This window comes from Cherax quadricarinatus, chromosome 49 (assembly GCF_038502225.1).
Source record: "Cherax quadricarinatus isolate ZL_2023a chromosome 49, ASM3850222v1, whole genome shotgun sequence".
Taxonomy (NCBI): domain Eukaryota; kingdom Metazoa; phylum Arthropoda; class Malacostraca; order Decapoda; family Parastacidae; genus Cherax; species Cherax quadricarinatus.
The window spans coordinates 12,111,193-12,133,634 of NC_091340.1; the positions used below are offsets into that span (position 1 = coordinate 12,111,193).

At 43.3% G+C, this 22,442-nt stretch overlaps 1 protein-coding gene across 3 annotated transcripts in view; it reads right to left on the bottom strand.

Annotated features, from left to right (window-relative positions):
- Positions 1-22,442, bottom strand: part of LOC128697001 (leucine zipper putative tumor suppressor 3) — a 273,151-nt gene that overhangs the window by 127,250 nt on the left and 123,459 nt on the right. For all 3 annotated transcript variants that reach the window (XM_070095200.1, XM_070095199.1, XM_070095198.1), the window contains 3 exons: positions 9,079-9,305; positions 6,846-7,191; positions 6,061-6,250 (listed from right to left, as the gene is read on the bottom strand). In XM_070095200.1, coding sequence (XP_069951301.1) covers positions 6,061-6,250; positions 6,846-7,191; positions 9,079-9,286 — 744 coding nt within the window. In that variant the 5' untranslated portion in view covers positions 9,287-9,305. Of the gene's footprint in view, positions 1-6,060; positions 6,251-6,845; positions 7,192-9,078; positions 9,306-22,442 lie in introns of those variants that run through there.

The window sequence follows — 22,442 nt, forward strand, 5'->3', positions numbered from 1 at the left end:
TCCAGCCTAGATAGAACAAGTGACCTGAAGAGTGTCATCATGGGCTTGGCCTCCCTAGTTTTGAAGGTTCTCATTATCCATCCTGTCATTTTTCTAGCAGATGCGATTGATACAATGTTATGGTCCTTGAAGGTGAGATCCTCCGACATAATCACTCCCAGGTCTTTGACGTTGGTGTTTCGCTCTATTTCGTGGCCAGAATTTGTTTTGTACTCTGATGAAGATTTAATTTCCTCATGTTTACCATATCTAAGGGCGAAAATTTGATAGAAAGACTAGGGCTAGGGTACTTGTCCTTAAGCATTGTTATTATTGATATTATTATTATTATTATTATTATTATTATTATTATTATTATCATCATCATCATCATCATCATCATTATTCTTTGGTCTCTGGGAGGGCTAATGGAATTTTTGAGTATGGCTAGATTTTATGCAGCTCATGGAAGCTGCATAAAGTCTAGTCATGATCTGTAATTTAACGTGAGAATAAGAAGCCCTACTATTTTGCACATTAAATAAGACAGATTTGCACCTAAACACTTCAGTAACACTTTCCACCTCCGTCAAAGTAGGACACACTAGTGTTAACTATTTGAAGCCAGTCAGAAGAAGCTTTAAAAAGTTTGTAGTCAAGGACCTCAGCACAGCTCCGTCAGGAATTTTTCTGAGCACACCTCTTTCTCAAGGGGTCAGCACCAGCAGTGACCTGTGAACCCTTTGCTTTCAGTGCATACTTACAACTGCTCAAACAGGATCTACAGCCTTGCCAGGGGCTGCAATTTTGGGATCAGAATGGCATATTGCCGACAACAGTGGTAAAAAACGAGACAACCGGGACGACGTTTTGCTTTGTATAGAAACGTCAGAAGCAATACTTGTTCTGCAAAGTGTGTCCTTTCCTCAGTGCACTTCTATTTGTGCCCAACAGCCATAGTAAAGACCTAAAGGTGTTTTCATATCTGTGTTTTTCCCACATCTTTCTCTGCTCTCAACTCGGCACTGTACAAAAGATGTTCTGCCTTCATCTGCTGCTCTCCCCGCCACCTCTCCCACTACCACTTGTCCACTTCGCCACTGCAGCTGCCATTTCGGCGCCAGTACCCTCCTCCTCCCAGCCACCTCCACCACTCCGGTTCATCCGACATTGGTATGAGCGTGCGTACAGTTGGGTTCCCTCTGCGGTAGCGCCATAACTTAGGGCGCTACACCACAAGCATTGGCGACAAGTCTCGTCTTGCATGCAGAAGAGGGTGGCACAAGAATGTAAGAGTGACGCAAGGAAGCAATGAAGACTCGCACAGGCAGAGACAAGGCAATCAGGCCATGATGAATAACGAAGGAAGAGGTTAACGAAAGCAAAGAACGGTGATGAAAACATAGGTAAGCAAATAAGGGGAAACACAACCGTAAAGGTGATACATGTAAATAAATAACTGTGAGGAGATTGATATGTGTAGAAGACGATGTAATCACAGCCAGGAGCTGTGAATCAACCCTTGCAACCACAGAGTACGTACACACACACACACACACACACACACACACACGTGGGACAAAGGGTGCAAACTTCACTTACGGTGAAGGACTTCGAGGCTAGCATGGCACCGAACATGTTACCACAGATGCAAAGCAACCGACTAACCTCGGCAATAAATGGTAGTCAGACAAATCTCAGATTAGTCTTCAGAAATCTCCAGAAGGAGTCGTTGACAATACTATGTATAGGATATGCAAAACAATCACTGCAAAAAATAATAATGAAATTCCAAGTGCTTTCGTGATTTCTCATTTTACAAAGGACCTGAAATAATAATAACAGAACAGCAGAAGGCTTATAAGGCTGACATATCACCTCACGGTCACATCAGACGTTACACTCGGGTGTAATGTTGGACGTGACCGTGAAGTGATATGTCAGCCTTATATAGCATTCTGCCGTTATTATTACAGATCCTTGACAAAGTGAAAAATCACGAAAGCACTTAGAATTTCATTATTTTTTCACCGTGGTTGTTCTGCATATTGTGATATCAGCCGTTTACTGTGATCTTATTGTATATAGCACCAGTACCAACCTACACCTAATCAAGAACATTAAGAAACTGAAGAAAGCTCAGAGTTTTGCAACGAGATTAATATCATAGCTAAATTACTAAATTACTGGGAACGGTTGAAGGCCCTTGATTTGTATTCCCTGGAACGCAGGCGAGAGAGATACATGATAATATACACTTGGAAAATCCTAGAGGGATTAGTACCAAACATGCACATGAAAATCACTCTCTATGAGAGCAAAAGACTCGGAAGGAGATGCAACATTTCCCCGATGAAAAGCAGCGGCGCCACGAGTAAACAGAGAGACAATGCAGTAAGACTGTTCAACAGCCTCCCAGCATACATAAGGGGGATTACCAATAGACCCCTGGCTGTCTTCAAGAAGGCACTGGACAGGCACCTAAAGTCATTACCTGACCAACCGGGCTGTGGTTCGTCGTTGATCAGACCCTGATCCACCACGAGGCCTGGTCTCAGACCGGGCCGCGGGGGCGTTGACCTCCGAAACCCTCTCCAAGTAAACTCCAGGTAAACGGGGTATGAGCATTGGAAAAAAACTAGAGGAGCTAAAACAATGACAGTGAGAGCACAGAAAAAAAACAAGAGTGATATGATGATGAAGTAGAAAATCCTGAGAGGAATTTATAGGGTGGCCAGGAAAAGGTTGCTCGAGAGGCGGGAAACAGGTACAAGAGGACAAAGACGGAAGTTGAAAAACACAGAATAGTCATAGGGATGTTAGGAACTATATCTTAGGGCACCGAGTGTCAGAAAATGGAAGGAACAGTGGAGTGGCAGAGGCAGGATTCATACACAGCTTTCAGCACAGACTCAACTTAGAGTGAAACGTCGCCCTAATCAAAGCTTCTTCTCCAACGCAAGATTATTTTCTTTCTATATCAGACGCAAAACAGGTAAAGTCTTTAAATTCAGTATTTCCGTCTGGTGGGTGAATTGCTAACAACCTCTGCGTCACACATCGTTCTTGTGTCAAGTACCAGAGTCCGAACAATTTTATTCAGAAAGAAACTGACTCGGGCTTTTAACGATTTTCTGGAGTCCGAACACGCTGTCTTATTTAAAATTCAGTTGTAAAAAACTACAGGAAAGCCCTGTTTCAGAAGTGCTTTGAAGTGACCTCTGACACTGACATAACTCTCAGAGACTCTTGGAAGAATCAGTTCAACATCCTCCAGTGTGTGAGGCTGATAATTAAAGCCTGGAAAATACTGTTTCGGGCATCGAACTTTTCGCAATTGTAACACCACCTAGGAACCAATTAAGTTCAGACACTGACGTTCCACTGTAATGATTCTCGCTAAGTGCAAGAGGCTACTGTATCAACGGCCTATTAGACTCACGAAATCGTAATGACACGATTGCGAACAAACCATACCACGGGTGGGGTTAGAATCCGCTGGCCCAGTGGCTAAGGCGTCGGTCTGGAGTTTTATGACTCTTATTGCGGGTTCTAACCCCACCCGTGATATGACTTTTTCGGCCTATTAGATTAAGAACCCAGCCTATTAGCAAGTGAATACAGAATACATACACCGAGAGGTCTCTTGTGTATATATACAGTGAGAATTGACTTTAATTTCAATTTCAAGTACCTGGAGTATACCTGGAGGGTATACTCCAGGTATACCATTGCCCAGGTCTCCCAGTATCTCAGGGCCTGATCAACCAGGCTGTTACTGCTGGCCGCACATAGTCTAACGTACGAACCACAGCCCGGCTGATCGGTATTAAAGCATTCTTGTCTGGTGGTGCAATAGTTACATACAGCCTTAATGACCCTCGTGAAGTCGATAGGCATGAAACCCCATTAACCACCAAACCACCCAGCATGTGAGGCAGTTAATGGGTGTAGTAATTAAGTCAGAGACACCATTATAACAGTTAATGAGAGTTGTAATTAAGAGTAAAAAAACACTGTTGAGACAACATACCATTTCATGGGATTTTTATATTAGTCACTGCGGGCGAAACGTGTCTTCAGTAAACGTCTTGAAGTGTTTCTGTCTTTATCCACTATACTTTCTGTGTCGCCATGCCTTCTCTCTAGTCATGACTTTATTGCACAGTGTTTCTCTTAAAGATGAGCGAAACGTCGTTTCTAAGCGATTTTGTAAATGTGAATCGACACAGTGTGTTGCCGACAACATTTTGTTCTGTATCTAGAGCTTTATCAAGCGTGATAAAGCTGAACACTGAGCGAAACCTTGTCCCAATTAATGATCTGCAACGTCTGAGACTCACGACTTGCCAGCAAGTTTCAGATGTAGACGATGTTTCGCTCGAAAAAATGTTCTACGTGGAGCGAAACATCATCTATAAATAAGTGGGCCGCCAGCAGCAACAGCCCGGTTGACCAGGCCAAATTTAAGTGACTCTTGAGGGCGGTCGAGATTGGCTCTGTTGTTTTTCTGCTCTCGATCACAGGAACTGAAGCTGCCCCTCCCCTTCCTCGTATCAAACCTGAATGTCTCTTAATCTCTATTGCAGGTCTGTCACTTCCCGCGATAATAATAATAATAATAATAATAATAATAATAATAATAATAATAATAATACAACTAATCATAATACTAATAATAAATAACAGCAATAATAATAACGATAATTAATATTAATAATGAATTACAAATAATAATTAATAATAAATTTTAAATAATAATAATAATAATAATAATAATAATAATAATAATAATAAATCGCTGTGATGGAGAAATATTCAATTAATTTTAATTTTCTTTTTATCTAAAGCGCTAAAACCTAATGGATTATTCCAAACAAGGAATGATGTAAGCTCGATCCTCCGTCCAACAGTCACTAGAGGCGTATTAAACCACTCACAAGCCAGTATTATCATTCTGCTGATGCACTAAGATATCATCATCAAGAAATAATAATGATTAAAACGTTATCATGACGCTGCTGATATTAAAATATATATAAAAAATATTAATAATTCTTCTTATTATTATTCTATTAATTATGATCGTTAAGATATTTTTTTCTGAACCAGAGACGGGCTAAAAAAAAAAATAGGGAAACTCTCGAAGTCTTTCAAAGGTATACCAAAGGGTAAAGGTAACGTCTTACATAGGAAGAGAATCAAGATTCAGATAATAATAATAATAATAATAATAATAATAATAATAATAATAATAATAATAATAATAATAATAATAATAATAATAATTCAATGAATAATCATAATTGAGTTATTATTACCAGCCTATGTTGCAAGATGTTAAAGAGAGAGATATATGCTGATCACGTAGCTATGCCTCATTCACATTCTACTGAGAAGGTCGTCACATTCATTAGAGTATGCCGGCCAACTCATTCCATCGCGTCTCTCTGACTTTAATAGCACCGCAAGTTATGAATGACTGAATGAAAAAAAAAGAATACCCAGGTAACTAGCTCATGTTTCTCTGTGGGAGTTCCAGCTTCATTCTTAAGATCTGGTTCAGTGATTATGTCTCCCTTTCATCTCGAGGCTTCAGTCAGGTGTGTGTGTGTGTGTGTGTGTGTGTGTGTGTGTGTGTGTGTGTGTGTGTGTGTGTGTGTGTGTGTGTGTTTTGCTAGGAGACTACGTACTGCTGCTAGGAGATATTTATCTAGGAAAGGAATAAGGTACTTGTGAGTGCTGGTACTCACCTAAGGTAGTACTCCAGACAGGCGTGAGTGCTGGTACTCACCTAAGGTAGTACTCCGGACAGGTGTGAGTGCTGGTACTCACCTGAGGTAGTACTCCAGACAGGTGTGAGTGCTGGTACTCACCTAAGGTAGTACTCCAGACAGGTGTGAGTGCTGGTACTCACCTGAGGTAGTACTCCAAACATGTGTGAGTGCTGGTACTCACCTAAGGTAGTACTCCAGACAGGTGTGAGTGCTGGTACTCACCTGAGGTAGTACTCCAGACAGGTGTGAGTGCTGGTACTCACCTGAGGTAGTACTCCAAACATGTGTGAGTGCTGGTACTCACCTGAGGTAGTACTCCAGACACGGGGGCCAGTTTGGGTGGTCCTCGACACAGTTCCAGTTCCTCGTAGATGTGGTCACGGGAATCGACCACAGCGACACTGTTCCTTTGGCGTCCTCTGGAGGAGCTGAGGGCTCCTAACCCAGCCCCAGCGTGTACTGACCCAGCAGACCCCATGCCTGAAGACGGTGGCCTAGCAGGAGAGAAATATCTGTTACATATCTAGCGAAGAAAGGGCGCCTTGGCAATGACTTCACTGCCAAAGATAATAGTTCTAAATCTAGGTTGAACATAAAGGAGAAATAGTGCAGCAGGCCTACTGGCCCATAACAGGCAGGTCTTTCTGAAACCCAAACCCACTAACAATCATATTTGCCCGACCCATTTTCAATGCTACTCAATTAACTCTATTAACTCATGTGCAAATCTCACTCAAATCCATCCCTTCTCACTCATGCATTTACCTAACCCAGACAGTGCTTCTCACCAGACAGTCTCGGTGGGGACATGCAAGTCCTCTGCTATCAGTCTTCCCCATGTACTCTGACTTTCAAGTCTTGAAAAGGATCACTCGCGAGTGAAGCACTGAAATGTTGTACCCACAGAGGATTTTACTGATGATAGCGTCTTATCAGGTGCAGTGAAGTCACTGCTACTTGTATTTCTTTCCTGATCACGAACCAGGTGTGTAATTAGGTAAAAGAAAGTGTCTCTCTCTGTCTCTGTCTATTTCTCTCTCTCTCTCTCTCTCTCTCTCTCTCTCTCTCTCTCTCTCTCTCTCTCCTCACCTTCTGGGCAGGGGTCTTAGTGGAGGTGGGCGCTGAGTGTGTGTTGGGGTAAGTCTTACAGAAGACGGAGTTAGTCTTGTGGGAAGCGCTGGACGCGCTATGGGCGTAGTTCTTTGCGAGGAAGTGGCCGTGGGCGTGGTTCTTTGCGAGGGAGTGGCTGTGGGAGTGGTTCTTTGAGCAGGAGTGGGCGTGGTTCGAGTAGCGGAGGCTAAGATGATGGTTGATCGGGTGGACTGTGAGGTCAGGCAGGTGGTTTTGGTGGTGGAGGTGGTGCTTGTAAGGGGCAATGCACAGCGCACGCTACAGTTCACCTGACGTGACGACACTTGCCCAGGTGTCACCAGCACTGCGGAGGCAAAGAAACACACTCACATTATTTGAGGGAGAGGCATAATAAGACTCCCTAATCCACGAAACAGCGAACCCATTAGCGGCCACCGAAGAGGCGAGGCCAGGAGCCTAGACTCAACCCCTGCAACCACGTATAGGTGAGTCACTATAGGTGAATACAGTATACATTTCAAAATGCTTTTCCTGACCGTATCATGTTACAATAGCCACAGGAGCCTGCAGATATTGCAAAATGCCATTAACTCGCACTGTGTGTCTTATTTAACCAGACAATCGAAATTTGGTCCGGAAAAGCGAGATGGGCAGCATCTTCCCAGCATCGTCTCTGGTTGCTGATGCTGCGTCAACTAGACGAGACTAAGTACTAACAGTTCATTAAATAGTATACTATTTCACAATTTTTACAGATCCTCATTTACAGATCCTCATTTTTTTCTTTCCAGTAAGAATGCGCAAAACATGAGGCTCAAATCCAGAAGTTTAGTACAATTACTGTTTTTTCTTTTAAGAAATACATTTAAAATCTGGTGTGAGAATGATTTTAATCTATCCCTGATTACAGGCATTTACTGTGACATGCTGAGGTGAGGTAGATGACATGAATATGAAGTGGCTATCTTTATTAACGACAACGTTTTGCCCACACAGAGAGATTAATCATGACATTGACTTGATAAAACCCACAACTGTTGATTTGTTTGTGACTTGATAAAAACCCTCTTCGTGAGTGAAACGTCGAAATAACAAGAGGCCTACATTTTTTATTGTTTCGTTCGTAGCCTAACCATTTCTAGCACATACAATAACTTGATACGAACTTAACACACGAATGTAACATGGCTGAAGAGGTACACAGTAGTATTTTATGGCTATAATTAAAACCATAATTTTTAAAGGGGTGGACCGGTAAACCAGCAGAAGGAATTGGACAGACGACCATAAGCTTCATCTGTGGGTCATCATATAACTAAGACCCGTGTCAGGAAACACTTGTCCTGTTTCCTGACAAACCTTACCTAACCTAACCGAATGTAAGATGGCAAGTGTTCTTTTGATCAGTTGTAGACAGCCTGTACTGTCTGCAGAGACAGCCTGTACTGTCTGCAGAGACAGCCTGTACTGTCTGCACATACAGCCTATGCTGTCTGCCAGCTTAGTTCATATTTCGCGGCACTAAGGTGCTGCCCTCTAGGCCTGCCCAAGTTAGTGGGACGCTGGTCCCACACGCTCTCACTCACTTAGCGGCCTAGCAGCAGTCAACAAGTCCTACTAGCTCTCTCCCTCGTGGGCATGGCCCTCCTGGGCCACGGGCACACAACACACAAGCCTGTGTACCCACCACGACTTTGCAATTAAAGTAAGAAGCCTCCGAAAACGTTTATCATTGAACCCCGCTATGCAAGAACCACCAAATAATCTCGTTATACAGTGAGCAATGTTCCTCCTATTGTTTTCTCTGTCCTTCCTCATAATCTGATATCCAGCTGAGAAAACAGCATATGTTTCCAATACATTACACTGCACGGAGATCTTAATCCTAATTCCTGCTTACTTCCAGCAGATCTGGAGTTTTCCTAAGAATGTTATTAATTTAATGTTGGAGTTTAACATGCAGAGGATGCGAATAGAGAAGATTTGAGGTAAAGGCTACTTAATGGGTTTAAATCCTATCGACTACTCAGGGCCAATAAATCTGCACCTAATTTTTTTACCACTGGGCAAAATAGTTTAATCTTTAAAATGGAGATTGAGGTACACTCTCAGTATTTATACAGTGAGACAAATACACCTTTCAGTGATTGTATTCTGCATTGAGGTAAACTTTTGAGTGTTTTAATGTGATTAGTAGACGTTAATCATGACTGGAACAGTATCGTCTCACCGCGAGTATTGGATGGGATGTGTAGGGGCTTAGGACGCTGTTGCTGGTGAAATTCGCGGGCGTGGAGCTGCTCGCGGACGTGGAGCTGCTCGCGGGCGTGGTGGGCGTGGTGCTGCTGAAGGTCTCTTGTGGGCGTGGGCGTGGGCGAGTTGTCAGACTCCGAGGACCCGCGGGTCTCGTTGCCACTATCTGACCGGGATGCCATCATCTAGCGCTGACGGTGCTGCCTGCACGAAAGAAACATTAGACCTGTTAGAAGGGTGGCACTAGAGAACCAGGGGAGAACTAGGGCAAGATGGTAGCACTGGGGAAGCAGGGTAACCCTAGGGCAAGAGGGTGGCACTAGAGAACCAGGGTAGAACTAGGGCAAGAGGGTAGCACCAGGGAACCAGGGTAACCCTAGGGCAAGAGGGTGGCACTAGATAACCAGGGTAGAAATAGAGCAAAGAGGGTAGCACCAGGAGACCAGGGTAACCCTAGGGCAAGAGGGTGGCACCCTGGTGGCATAGAATGGCACTCCAGTAAATTCAAAGCTACGTGTTAATTTTACAACAGAAAGATAATTAATGTTACTCTTGCTTTGGGTTGTGAGTATATACACCGAGAGGTATATATCTCAATGTATATACACTAAAAGGTATATATCTCAATGTATATACACTAAAAGGTATATATCTCAATGTATATACACTGAGAGGTATATTTATCAATGGATATACACTGAGAGGTATATACCTCAATGTATATACACTGAGAGGTATTTGTCTCTCAGTGTACTCAATGTATACACATGGAGAGTGTCTCTCTCAGTGTATATTCACTGAGAGGTGTATACCTCTCAATGAATATACAGTGAGAGATGTATACCTCTCAGTGTATATACAATGATAGGTGTGTGTCTATTAGTATATACACTGGTAGTTTACTCTAATCTCTATTTCAGGTATTAAAGTATACTTGACTGGTGTTGTACAAGTAGTAGATAGGTTTTAAACCTTATTAACAAACCATTAATTATTTTCCTTTCTCTTAGTCCGGTGGTGGTCCACAAGGACCACAAATACAGAGTTGATGGTCCACAAGGACCACTAATACACAGGTGATGGTCCACAAGGACCACTAATACATAGGTGGTGGTCCACAAGGACCACTAATACACAGGTGATGGTCCACAAGGACCACTAATACACAGGTGATGGTCCACAAGGACCACTAATACATAGGTGGTGGTCCACAAGGACCACTAATACACAGGTGATGGTTCACAAGGACCACTAATACACAGGTGATGGTCCACAAGGACCACTAATACACAGGTGATGGTCCACAAGGACCACTAATACACAGGTGATGGTCCACAAGGACCACTAATACACAGGTGATGGTCCACAAGGACCACTAATACACAGGTGATGGTCCACAAGGACCACTAGTACACAGTCTCTTACAGTGTTATTCACTTACTGTGACCACGCATTATTTCCTTATTTGTGCGTATTAATTACTATGTCTCCCTATTTTATTGGGTGAATTAAACCTCCATATCTGCTGACTAAAAAAAATTCTCATTGCATTTTCCTGCTATTTCAAGTGTATTTTTTCAGTTAATATTTCCTCACTTGTGCTAAATTTTAATTTATCATTCTGTGTGTTACCTGGAGGTTACCTGGAGGTTATTCCGGGGATCAACGCCCCCGCGGCCCGGTCCATGACCAGGCCTCCCGATGGATCAGGGCCTGATCAACTAGACTGTTACTGCTGGCCGCACACAGTCCAACGTACTATTTTTTTTTTGTGTCATGAATATTGCATATTGGAATGTTCTCACTTTTGTTAATTTTTTTAGAGTAAAAATCGTATCTTGTGTGGAAGTAAGATATTATTTACAGCAAGATTACCTTTCAAGCAAGATTATTTTACGTGTAATAAGTGACCTACATTGGTATACATGTTCTCTACAATATGTAACTGGGTGAATTACCTTTGCTCGTATCTGTGTTATTGTTATTCTCAGTTTACAACACATTCACTCATCCAATGTTTTTTTTTTTCAATTTGTTAGTGTTCTATTTTGAGTAAATTGTTACTCTAACTGTGATTAAGAGTTAAATTATTCTCACCCATATATTTCGAGATGTTTTCTTAATTTTTCTAATCTATAATTTCTGTGTGTGCAATTTTAATTGATATATTGACTTAATTCTGCTTATTTTTCACTGTGTACTTTATCGTTATCCAGTTATTATCCCACTTTTTGCTCTGCTATTATATGCTCCATAATCCATAATCCAGTTGCATTTGCTAGTCGTGTCCTTTCCAAGAATAAAGGTTACCTGGAGGTTACCTGGAGGTTATTCCGGGGATCAACGCCCCCGCGGCCCGGTCCATGACCAGGCCTTCCGATGGATCAGGGCCTGATCAATTAGACTGTTACTGCTGGCCGCACGCAGTCCAACGTACGAGCCACAGCCCGGCTGATCCGGCACTGACTTTAGGTATCTGTCCAGCTCTCTCTTGAAGGCAGCCAGGGTTTTATTGGCAATTCCCCTAATGCTTGATGGGAGGCTGTTGAACAGTCTTGGGCCCCGGACACTTATGGTGTTTTCTCTTGGTGTACCAATGGCGCCCCTACTTTTTATTGGGGGCATTTTGCATCGCCTGCCCAGTCTTTTACTTTCGTATGGAGTGATTTCTGTGTGCAGATTTGGGACCATTCCTTCCAAGATTTTCCAAGTGTAGATTATGATATATCTCTCCCTCCTGCGTTCCAACGAGTACAAGTCAAGTGCTTCCAAGCGTTCCCAGTAGTTAAGGTGCTTGACAGAACTTATACGTGCAGTAAAGGATCTCTGTACACTCTCTAGATCTGCGATTTCACCTGCTTTGAATGGAGATGTTAATGTAAAGCAGTATTCCAGCCTAGAGAGAACAAGCGATTTGAAAAGGATCATCATGGGCTTTGCATCTCTCGTTTTGAAAGTTCTCATTATCCATCCTATCATTTTCTTTGCACGTGCGATCGTGGCACTGCTGTGATCCTTGAAAGTGAGATCCTCAGACATTACTACTCCCAGGTCCCTTACATTATTTTTCCGCTCTATTGTATGGCCGGAGTCAGTAGTATACTCTGTTCTAGTTTACAACACATTCACTCATCCAAGGTAATTATACAGTAAATGAGGAAGAACAGTTAACAATAGTCTGGTCTTTAAACCACTTCCAAGACATCTTATACCAGTATCCTGTTCGTGTCTTGATAGATCATGCTCCACTGATTCCTCTATTCCAGAATAAACAGCCAACTGGAAGATTAGCTAGATGATCCTTGATTATCCAGGAGTTCAATCCAACCTCCGAACACTTGCCTGGCAAATCAAGTGTATCTCCATATGTTTTATCTCGACACACTGGTACAGTAGTAGCAGATCCTTCATTCAGTGCCAAGGATGTAAAGAATACTCAAAGAACAGATCCTATGTGGTCTGATGTGATTCGATTCCTGCTGCAGGAAGATCGAACTTTCTCTGTGAAACCACCGCCACACATCAGTGACTTTCGTCATAAACCAAAAGTTACTGCATCGCATAGTTGATCTTGGTACTCCTAGTAGAAGAGTACATCAGCTAGGAATTCCGAAGTCACTAGTGAACGTAACCCTGCAGCTAGTTCACGATATACCAGGTGTTGTACAAGCTGGAATGGATCGTTCTGTACAACAAGCCAGATTAAAATACTTTTGGCTTCGCATGACAACCAACATTTCTGAATATGTTAAGAAATGTAGTGTTTACATGACTCACGAAATCGTAATGACACGATTGCAGACAAACCATACCCCGGCCGGGATTGAACTCCAGCCCGTCGCGTTAGCCACTAGTGTGGCGCGGGTTCAATCCCGGCCGGGGTATGGTTAGTGTTTACATGTAGCGCAAAGGAAATGTTAGTGAACCCAATCCAGTCCAAGTTTATCCCACAACTAGCGAACCATGGGGAAAAATAGTGACGAAGGAAACACTGTAGACTGTCATACGGAGGCATTATTATTAATTATACGTGGAGAGACAAGCCTGACCACGTCGCCCGTCTCTAGGTCTATCAAGAAATGAGGAAGATCTCTATCGGCGCATGCGCAGGACGCAGCGAGGCTTGACAGGCAGCACGACTATGATCTACGATCAATGCACATAATGCTAGCCAAGTGTTATACTGATAACATTAATTCAGGGGTGGTGGTCCACAAGGACCACTAATACAATGGTGGTGGTCCACAAGGACCACTAATACAGGGGTGGTGGTCCACAAGGACCACTAATACAGGGGTGGTGGTCCACAAGGACCACTAATACAGGGGTGGTGGTCCACAAGGACCACTAATACAATGGTGGTGGTCCACAAGGACCACTAATACAGGGGTGGTGGTCCACAAGGACCACTAATACAGGGGTGCTGGTCCACAAGGACCACTAATACAGGGGTGGTGGTCCACAAGGACCACTAATACAGGGGTGGTGGTCCACAAGGACCACTAATACAGGGGTGGTGGTCCACAAGGACCACTAATACAATGGTGGTGGTCCACAAGGACCACTAATACAGGGGTGGTGGTCCACAAGGACCACTAATACAGGGGTGGTGGTCCACAAGGACCACTAATACAGGGGTGGTGGTCCACAAGGACCACTAATACAATGGTGGTGGTCCACAAGGACCACTAATACAATGGTGGTGGTCCACAAGGACCACTAATACAGGGGTGGTGGTCCACAAGGACCACTAATACAGGGGTGGTGGTCCACAAGGACCACTAATACAATGGTGGTGGTCCACAAGGACCACTAATACAGGGGTGGTGGTCCAGAAGGACCACTAATACAGGGGTGGTGGTCCACAAGGGTCACGAACACAAGAGTGGTGTCAGAGTAAACAGAAGCAGGTGAGACTCACTGACCAATGAGAATGAAGAGTAATAACAGTACTGTGTGAAGGATGTGGATCACCACTCACCTGCAGGGCAGTCATGCATCTCTCTCTCTCTCTCTCTCTCTCTCTCTCTCTCTCTCTCTCTCTCTCTCTCGGTGCCTCATAATTACAAGGTTTGGTAAGATTTATTATGGCACTGGTTGGGGTGGGTGCCCTGCACGCCTCCTCTCTTCCTTTTCCCCTACCTCCCCACCCACCTTCATTCACCTTCCAATTTTCTCCACCTCTCCCAACACCATAACCACCTGCAGCCAACTACTAACTACCACCACAATCCCCACCACTCTAGGGTGGGGGAGGGTTGAGGGGGACGCAGTGTCACCAATGAATGAGAACTGCCTCCCCTCCTCCCCAACGCCACGACCACCCGCCCACCACCACCCCTGGTCCCTCCCCCAAGCGTCCATGGCCGTCCAGGGGCCACCACAAGGTTCCTGGCACTGGTTCAAGACAGTAGTCCCCCGGACAGGTTATTCAACTCCTCGAGGAGAATAGAAAAGTCACAGAGAAGGTGGATGGTGAAAGCAGCAAATGGATTTGTATTATTAAAGAGTGCAAAGGTGCTCGTGGTTCATATGGTATCCCGTAGGTGTCCCGTAGGTGTCCTGTAGGTGTCCCGTAGCAGATGTGTCGTGTTGCTCGATTGGTAGCGCACTCAACTCACACTGAGGTCCGTGGTTTGATCCCCGGTACGGGTGAAAACTTTAGGACGTGTTTCCTTAAGTCACCTGCAGTCCACGTACACCTAGAAGTGAAATAGGTAGTTGTGTGGGTCGCATCTTGGGGAGAAAACTGACCTAATTTGCCCGAAATGCTCTGCGTAACAAGGGGTTTTCTATATAGCAGTATGTCATTGATGTCAGCTACGCCTGTATACCTTGTACATGTACTTGTAGAAATAAAGATTATTATTATTATTATTATTATTCTTGTTGTTGTAGCGCCCTTATTCCAGAGTCACTGACGAACCTGGGTTCAATCCTCGGACGAGAGGAGACGTTGAACATGTTTCGTTACACCTGCTGTCCCCTGTTCACCTAAGAGTAAGTAGGTACCTGGGTGTTAGTCACCTTACACCTGCTGTCCCCTATTCACATAGCAGTAAGCAGGTAGTTGGGTGATAGTCACCTTACATCTGTCCTCTGTCCACCTAGCAGTAAGTAGCTGAGTGTTATTCGACTGGTGCGGGTCGCATCCTGGGGAAGAGGATTAAGAGGATATAAAAATGGAGGAACACTGCAGCAGGCCTAATGGCCCATACAAGGCAAGTCCTTCTCAAAAATAACCAATCTCACCCACCCACTGCACACACACACACACACACACACACACACACACACACACACACACACACACACACACACACACACACACCTGAGGTTCCACGTGGGACACAACTCCTCACTACAAAAAGCGAGCACCATCTTCAAAAGGATATCCGATTTCTCTATTGACATTTCGGATGTTTCTGCGTCCATCATCAGAACCTGAACGATGCATATCTCTCGGTGAATGAACTTTGAAGTTTAACGAACACTTGTCAGTGTTTGAGTACCGCCTTCAGGGAACAGAAACTTGAGAAGAATTACAGGTTACACAAGTTGAAAGAACAGGCAACACTAAGATACAACTTAATACTTAATAAAGAGTTCGGTAGAGACAGTGGCAGCAAAAACTTGTTAATGATAATGAGATTAATACATAACATTTTCTTCTCACTTGTACGTAAATACAACGTAAGCAAAAAAAAAAAAAAAACTACTCTCTGGGATTAATAATTCGTTACGACTGTAACCAGATATGAACGTGTAAATAGTACATTATCACAGTAACTTGTTCAGCTATTAGTACTTTGCGGTCCAGTCCCTGGATCCATTATGTACCTGTGTTATACTTTGAATACCAAATCTGCACACAGAAATCACTCCCTACGAAAGTAAAAGACTGGGCAGGCGATGCAAAATGCCCCCAATAAAAAGTAGGGGCGCCATTGGTACACTAAGGGAAAACACCATAAGTGTCCGGGGCCCAAGACTGTTCAACAGCCTCCCATCAAGCATTAGGGGAAATGCCAATAAACCCCTGGCTGCCTTCAAGAGAGAGCTGGACAGATACCTCAAGTCAGTGCCGGATCAGCCGGGCTGTGGCTCGTACGTTGGACTGCGTGCGGCCAGCAGTAACAGCCTAGTTGATCAGGCCCTGATCCATCGGGAGGCTTGGTCATTGACCGGGCTGCGGGGGCGTTGATCCCCGGAATAACCTCCAGGTAACCACCCACAGGATGGGTACAGTGTGTATAATAAAGATGATAAACTGTAACTCTCGGGTTCTCGCTGACTGCAGATGGAATATACAATGAGGAAAACAAGGAATGACTTACTGTAGCCTCGTTCCATAAAGATGGCAGTAGAGCACTCGCGAAAAAACTATAGACTGTTACCTTTGATTTATCTTTCACCGATTTCGAGTTTTTTCCTTTTTACTCCCGCACCCCTCCCCTGGGCCATCTGCTGCTGGAGGACCGCTGGCCACATATTAATAACAGCTCCTTAATTTGGCAAATGGTGGACCTCTCCCCCACTATCAAAATCTTTGAAAGAGTTTTAAGAAGCAAGACTGCTAAACACGTGGAATTACAATAGAATTATAATGGGTTGATGGCAGGTCGTTCCTGCCTCTCACAAGTACTTGACCATTATGACACGATCTTGGATATACTCGAGGACAAGCAATATGCTGAATTAATATTTATTGTGATGTGCTTGTGGCAATCTCGAGGTTTTTTTTCCAGCCTTACTGATCGACTTGAAATCTGGCTTTCCTGTTGGCTGCCTCTTCAACCAGACTGTTGCTGTTAGCAGCCTGCTGGCTCGTGTATCCATCACATCCTGGATGTAGTACATAGCGGAGGTAATGGTACAGTTTTCTCTTCAAGACTTCTACAATTGCTCTGGCAATATGTCTGATATCTGCTGGTAGCAGGTTGAAGAGTCAGTGGCCACGAATTTTGACACAGTGTTCTCTTGAAGATTGAGACACTTATGCAGCATATGGAAATCTTTATTCAGGAAACGTTTCGCCACACAGTGGCTTCATCAGTCCAATACAAAGAGGAAGGCGTAAGGAGAGGAGGAGAATGAGGTAATCAGTCCCTCAACCTGGAGTCGATGTGTTCAGTCCATCAATCTTGTAGAATGTACAGCATAGGGCCGTAGACGTGGCTTATATACTGTAGTGAGGTGAGGTGAAGCAGGCGGAGGCGGGGTCATAGTGGTACCATCCACTAGTCGAAGTAGGTCTTCGTCCAAAGGTTGAACAAGTGTTGAAGAATTCTTTGTAACAAGATCCCATGATGCTGCAGTGTCTGACATTCATCACAAGTGTTCTCTTGTTGTGTTCATGGCGCCCCTGCATTTTACTGTTTATTTTAGCCTTCCTCCCCATATCATTTACTCCATTTAGTTGTTATTATAGTATGTAGATTTGGGACCTGGCCTTCAGGTATTTTCATAAATAAATCATCAGTTATTTCTCTCTTCCTTTCATTAAAAAATAAATAAAATAAGGATTTCGATTAAGCTTTCGTATTTTTTCCAGTTATGTTGTCACTCCTAACTTACAATATTCTGCACTGAGAACACAAGTGAGTCGAATAGCACCATTATTAGCATTATTTTACTTATTTGGAAAGTTCTCATTATCCAGCCTGTCATTTTTCTGGTCTTTGCTGCATCTGTCTTTGTGTGTCCTTCAAATGATGGGTCATCTGACAGTGTCGTGCCCATCTTGGTGTCGTTCAAAGTCATGATCCTCCAGTGTTCTGTATTTTGTGCTCATTTGAGTTCTTTCTTCTTTCCATATCTGAGAATTTGTGCTTGTTTGAGTTCTTTCTTCTTTCCATATCTGAGAATTTGTGCTTGTTTGAGTTCTTTCTTCTTTCCATATCTGGGAATTTGTGCTTGTTTGAGTTCTTTCTTCTTTCCATATCTGGGAATTTGTGCTTATCTGAGTTCTTTCTTCTTTCCATATCTGAGAATTAATGTAACTATTGAGCACCATGATGTTGTTTTCTATTGCCCATTGGAAGACTGTACTTACATGTACTTTCAATTTTTTCCGTGTCTTGTATCAAGGCGACGTCCATGTTTCTTTTCGTATCGCCTGCAAAAAGCCTTTGCCAGTTACGATCATTGTGTAATAGCACACAAAATTAGTGCAAAAAAATGGAAAAGTTAGCAGATGAGTTTTAAATTTTCTAACAATTCGGACCCCCCCAAAATAATAATCTCCAAAGTAAAATCAAGAGCTGCCACAGTGAAAAGGCCTTGAACGAAACATTGGATTCAAGAGATCCTTCGTATTGTCTACCTAAAAGCTCTGATCCTCGAAGCTCTGATCCTCAAAGCTCTGATCCTCAAAGCACAGTACTCACTCAAATTCTGTTTCTCATTTTCCTACCCGATACAGACAGAGACGTACATCCATCATAGCACTGTATTATTCTGAGTACACCATATTACACTGTGAATGAGAGAGAGAGAGAGAGAGAGAGAGAGAGAGAGAGAGAGAGAGAGAGAGAGAGAGAGAGAGAGAGAGATGTACTGAAGACACAAAAAATCTCTAAGCTGATATAAACCAAGTCTTCCAGTGGTGGATGAAACGTGTGGTAGTTGAACTATACAGTGGATGAACACAACATAATGTTTAACGAAGACAAATTTCAATTACTGTGCTATGGGAAACTATATAAATAAAGCAAACTCAAATCATTCATTAGAGTGGAAGAGTGATAATGTCAGTGGAAGAGTGATAATGTCAGTGGAAGAGTGATAATGAAGTTTGTTCTGTAGCCTACGTCTCTTCTTGCTTTCTCCTGCTTATTCCACTACGGTTTATATGTCGTGTACACAAATCTTGAGGTTATAAACTTTAGAGCGTGTAAAGGCGAAAAAAAAATCAAGCTGATACACACGCTTGGTGTTAAGGTCACATAGAGGTTATTTCGTGAAGCGCGTGTGGGAAAGTGTCGACGCTCAGAGCTGTTAGTAGAAATCCGTGTATTGTGCCCGAATTGTGTTTTCTGGGGTCGAGACTCAGCTCCTGCCTTATCCATCTGACGTGTGTGACTGGCAGTGAACTGGTTATGTACAGCCTTAATGATCCTCGTGTAGTCGATAGGCTTAAAACCACATTAACCTTAACCATGTCTTGCAGTGAGACGGTCGAGGGTAAATAGGAAACGTTGAATGTAAAATGTGCCTCACCATCAGCCTCAGCTCCATGGGTACTCACCTGGCTGAAAGTAATGGCAACACAACTATTACAACCCAGGAGTCCAAATGGCCTGTTAGCCTGGGTGTAAAGGGAGCAAAATAAACACAGCAGAAAGGTTTTGACTTATATTATCCTTCACCAATTTAGAACAGCAATATGTACACTATATACACTATGTACAGTGATAGGTATTAGTGCACTCCACGGTAAGCAAGGCAGAATAGAAGCCACAAGAGAGCAGACCGTGCTTCAACCAGCTCTGGAATGGGAATGACAAGGGCAGACAGGAGAGTGGTACCCACATAACCTCTGCGATTGCCAAAACCATCTTCTTATTGGCTGGAACCTGGTTACTAGTTGAACGACGGGGCCCCATCGTCAACTCTTAGTTACCTGGTTCGCTGGTTGGGGGAGATAGCCTGTAAATGAGGGTGTGTACATGCGCCGAATAAAGGTTACGTACTCTTTGCATGCCACAACAACCATCGAAAATCTCTGTGAGAGCCATGTCCATCAAGGACACGGTGAATCTTCAAGAAGATGTTAACTAAGTCTTCCAATGGGTAACTAGAAATAATATGATGTTCAGTTGCTAAATAAGACACATGTACAACATGTGCAACACAGGTACGGTTGAAAACATTAGGACGTGTTTCCTTAAAACATCTGCTGTCCAGTGTTCACCCATCAGTAAAATGAGTACCTGGTTGTTAGTCGACTGGTGTGGGTAGCATCCTGGGACAAAACTCACCTAATTTGCCCGAAATGCTCAGCAAAACAAGGGACTCTCTATATAGTAGTATGTCATTAATGTCAGCTATGTACATGTACTTGTAGAAATAAAGATATTATTATTATTATTATTATTATTATTATTATTATGTATCTCTTTTCCAAAACATTTCGCCTACACAGTAGGCGAAATGTTTTGGCTGCTTCCCTGTACGCGACTGAAGAAGTCTATTGTATAGGCAAAACGTTTCGGAATACAGATGCCTAACTTCTGCACATGTGTCTTATCAACGTGTCGGTACTGTGTAACATTAGCATATTCATGATGTTCACTGAGGCTGTTACTGCTGGCTCGTGGTGCCAATAACCACCGGAATCGAGGAAAAGTGAGGCAGTCCCAAGGTAACCTGTAATAATGTTGGTAGAATTACCGACAATATTGTCGCAACATTTCGCTCTCCTGGAGAGCGAAATGTTGCCACAATAAGATGTCGCATTAGTTAAACTTGTGTCCTTTTACCTAACGTAAGGTAACTTGTAGGTTCACCATTCAACTTGACCTACTTAAGTTGTTACGAAATTCATCAAAAAGACAAGAAGAAGACAAAGTTGCGTGAAACAGCGTGAGTATTAAAAGGAAGAGCTGAATCAACTTATAAGTTAAACAAACTTGAGTGAAACTTGACTATTTAATACCTGGTTACCTGGAGGTTATTCCGGGGATCAACGCCCCCGCTGCCCGGTCCATGACCAGGCTTACGCTTAATTATATGTCTGTTATTATCTGGTTAAGTTGATACCTCATCCAAATGACCAAGATGATTCTCTTAATGACTGTCAAAATCAACTTTAGATACATTATAATTATTATTATTAATATTATTATTAATATTATTAATATTATTATTAATATTATTATAGGGAAGCGGTAAAGAAGGATGAGGAAGAATAGGAGGAGGAGGAAGATTTAAAGACCAGGAGTGGAGGGTAGCAGATCATCCTCACATCACTTACAGTATAGGGACCTCCATGACCCCCAGACATGGGCCACTAATGGCCCTTAAGAAGGACCTTTCACTAGGGCTCTGCCACCTCTGCATGTCAGGGGTCATAAATCATCAAGAACATTCCCTGCCACCCCTGTATGTCGGGAGTCATAAATCACGAACATTCCCTGCCACTGGGTCCAGTCTGGCGCTGGTTTCTGACAGCATCACTGTGATAACTTGGGCATCATTTGTTAAGTGATGGTGTTAGCACTGCTACTGTTGTTACATAAATTCCCTTCAATGGATAAGAGTGCCTTGATATTGGTGAAGAAATATTGCTCTAGGGAATCAGATCTGCCACTCCAATTTGGACACTATTCCGAGGTGCTGGAGGGGTTCAGAACATAACCCTATTTTTTCCATAAGTTCTTAACTTTATGTTAAGACAACTCATTTCACGCTAAATTTTTAGGAGTGTATCCCTCGCGTTAAGAGATAGTTTGTTTACCTACAGTTCCCCAAATGTTGTTTGATCCTATGGGTTTAGCGCTTCCTCATGAATATTATAATAATGAAAATAACAGGAACTGCAACCCACGTAGTTGTAACCTAACTTGACCTAACCTATCCTAACCTGACCTAACCTAACGTGACCTATCCTAACTTAACCTATCCTAATCTAACCTCAACTAAGTTGACCTATCCTAACCTAACCTAACATATCCTCTCCTAACCTAACCTGACCTAACTTAACCTAACCTGATCTATCCTAACCTAACCTAACCTATCCCAACCTAATGCAACCCAATAAGAGATAGACGTCGGTGTGAGAACGTTAGAAAACTGACGTAGCTGAGCCTTCTATATAAGTAGCGACACTCCATATGGAAGAAGCAATTATCGCAGCTACGACAGCGCCTACTCCAGAATGTTGATGCAGTGTTCCTGTCGCTACTGCTATTCCTGCCGCTGCTGTTCCTGCCACTGCTGCTGTTCCTGTTGCTGTTGTTGTTGCTGTTCCTGTTGTTGTTGCTGTTCCTGCTGTTGTTGCTGTTCCTGCTGCTGTTGCTGTTCCTGTCACTGTTATTGCTGCTGTTCCTGCCGCTGTTGTTGTTGTTGCTGTTCCTGCTGCTGTTGTTGTTGCTGTTCCTGCTGTTGTTGCTGTTGCTGTTCCTGCCACTGCTGTTGTTGCTGTTCCTGCCACTGTTGCTGTTCCTGCTGTTGCTGTTCCTGCCACTGTTGTTATTGCTATTCCTGGTGTTGTTGCTGTTGCTGTTCCTGCTGCTGTTGTTGCTGTTCCTGCCTCTGTTGCTGTTCATACCGCTGTTGTTGCTGCTGTTCCTGCTGCTGATGCTGATGCTGAGTCAGTGTAACTGGCCCCTGCAGTCC